The sequence below is a fragment of the Ammodytes marinus genome (assembly GCF_949987685.1).
Source record: "Ammodytes marinus genome assembly, chromosome: 3".
NCBI lineage: Eukaryota > Metazoa > Chordata > Actinopteri > Uranoscopiformes > Ammodytidae > Ammodytes > Ammodytes marinus.
Window position 1 is genome coordinate 35819413 of NC_137232.1, and position 2500 is coordinate 35821912.

General features: G+C 49.9%; 1 protein-coding gene across 1 annotated transcript in view; it reads left to right on the forward strand.

The window, feature by feature from the left end:
- nyap2a (neuronal tyrosine-phosphorylated phosphoinositide-3-kinase adaptor 2a) overlaps positions 1-2500 on the forward strand; it is a gene marked incomplete at both ends in the record, with an annotated part of 9298 nt that overhangs the window by 4552 nt on the left and 2246 nt on the right. Inside the window, 3 exons of the mRNA XM_080024888.1 lie at positions 1-559; positions 980-1099; positions 1304-1392. The exon at positions 1-559 is cut by the window's left edge and continues 279 nt beyond it. Of these exons, the coding sequence (XP_079881014.1) occupies positions 1-559; positions 980-1099; positions 1304-1392 (768 nt within the window). The remainder of the gene's footprint in view (positions 560-979; positions 1100-1303; positions 1393-2500) is intronic.

Here is a 2500-nt window from a genome sequence, read left to right on the forward strand (position 1 = left end):
GGCAAGCTAACGTTAGCGATGTCAACAACCGCAGAAAACAACAACGCACCGGGCCGGATGCAACCGATGGAGAACGCCAGTCGCCTCGCGTCTTCCATGGACTCGTACAGTAAGAAGGAGCAGGGCAAGCACAGGGACAGAGACAGGGAATGGACCAAAGACAGGGACCAGCCCATAACGGCCTCGGGGCGCTCCTCGGCCCCCCCCCTCCCCTCTAACTTCTACAAGTCTTCTGGCTCCGCCCACAGTGGCCATGGTTACCCTCGCAGCCAGTCGGCCTGTCCGTCTCCGGTGAGCCGCTGCCTCACGCCGCTCAGCCTGAAGCGCCCGCCGCCCTACGAGGCCCTGGTCGCCGGGGGCAACAGCATGCCGCGGTCTAGCTCCTCCTCCTCCTCCCAGGGGGGCGGGGCCAAGAGTAACCCCGCCCACGGCTCCATGACCAACGTGTCATCGATGAGGTCACAGACTCCCACCAGCCCATTGGACGAGCTCAACAACCTGTTCACCGCCGGGAGGATGAAGAAAGCAACAGGACGACGGAGGAGCCGAGACGGGGAAGGTGAATAATAACCCTAATACTCACTCACTCAACCTCACTCACTCACTCACTCACTCACTCACTCACTCACTCACTCACTCACTCACTCACTCACTCACTCACTCACTCACTCACTCAACCTCACTACATCCATGTGTCTCTTTATCTAAAGGCCTAGTTCAGACTTCCTTATATATGTATGTATGTATGTTAGAGAGGGGTTAGAGGGGTATTAACAGGGGGAGGGGTATTAACAGGGTATTAACAGGGTGTAGTGAGGGGTATTAACAGGGTATTAACGGGGTATAGTGAGGGGTATTAACAGGGTATAGTGAGGGGTATTAACAGGGTATTAACAGGGTGTAGTGAGGGGGTATTAACCGGGTATAGTGGGGGGGTATTAGGGGTATAGAATGGTTCTCATCCTGTGTGTCTCTGCAGCGGAGTCGCGCTCTCTGCCTCGCCGCGGCAGCAGGGACAGAGACGGAGCGCAGAGTCCCGTGTCCCGGATGGGCCGATCGTCTGTCAGCCCCACCATGATGCTGGGAGGGGGGGCCGGGGGTGAGTGTGTGTGTGTGTGTGTGTCTGTGTGTGTCTGTCTGTCTGTGTATCTGTGTGTGTGTGTGTGTGTGTGTGTGTGTGTGTGTGTGTGTGCGTGCACGTCTGTGTGCGTACACGTGCGTTTGCGTGTGTGTGTGTGTGTGTGTGTGTGTGTGTGTGTGTGTGTGTGTGTGTGTGTTGTACTGAATATTATCTTCTGTTCAGAGCCGAAGTGGATGTGTAAACTGGGCCGATCTGCCTCCACCTCCGGAGTCCCCTCACACCGCCACGAGAAACACCCGGCACTGAGCCAGGTACCAAGGCCTTAGTCTGTCTGTCTGTCTGTCTGTCTGTCTGTCTGTCTGTCTGTCTGTCTGTCTGTCTGTCTGTCTGACTCTCTGTCTGTCTGTCTGTCTGTCTGTCTGTCTGTCTGTCTCTCTGTCTGTCTGACTCTCTGTCTGTCTGTCTGTCTGTCTGTCTGTCTGTCTGTCTGTCTGACTCTCTGTCTGTCTGTCTGTCTGTCTGTCTGACTCTCTGTCTGTCTGTCTGTCTGTCTGTCTGACTGTCTGTCTGTCTGACTCTCTGTCTGTCTGTCTGTCCGACTCTCTGTCTGTCTGTCTGTCTGTCTGTCTGTCTGTCTGTCTGTCTGTCCGACTCTCTGTCTGTCTGACTCTCTGTAAACCTGTAAACCATTTGTTGATTTTGATCAGTTTTGTAAATCCAATGACAGACTTCAGATCAGCGTGTGAGGTTCAGATGTGAACAAAGTGTTTCATGTTTCAATGTCAGTTTGTGTTTCACGTTTTGTGTCAAATATCTGTTTGTTTGTTTGTTTGTTTGTTTGTTTGTTTGTTTGTTTGTTTGTTTGTTTGTTTGTTTGAACTTTGAACTGTGAATTTAATGATGTAATATGACTCTAACCCGATTAACAGATTTAACACTAACGCTGCATTACTACTAATACTTACATTAAAATAACAACAAACCGACCTAATGCAATCATCAAACTCACACTGAAGAACTTTAACAGAATAAAGGTCATAAAAAACCCTACCTAAACCCTGTCCCCTAACTAAACCTGCCCCTAAACCACGCCCTAATCAAATCCCGCCCTCTAACCAAACCCCACCCCTTAAACAAACCCCGCCCCTAACCACGCCCTCTAACCCCTAACTAACTCTGTAAACATTTAACACAGAAATCACTTGTTGTTTGATCCACTTTTTAAATGAACCCCATTTGGAGGGTTACCATGGTGACCTAAAACATGATGTAATCTGTCATTTGTCTGTAAATGTTTCAACAATAAAACACGACAACCCTCCCACTGCGCTCCCTCTCTAACCCTGTTTCTGCTTCAATAGATAAACCCTGGTCATAGTTATTATAATTATATAATGCCCAAAGCAGCTATCTATCTAT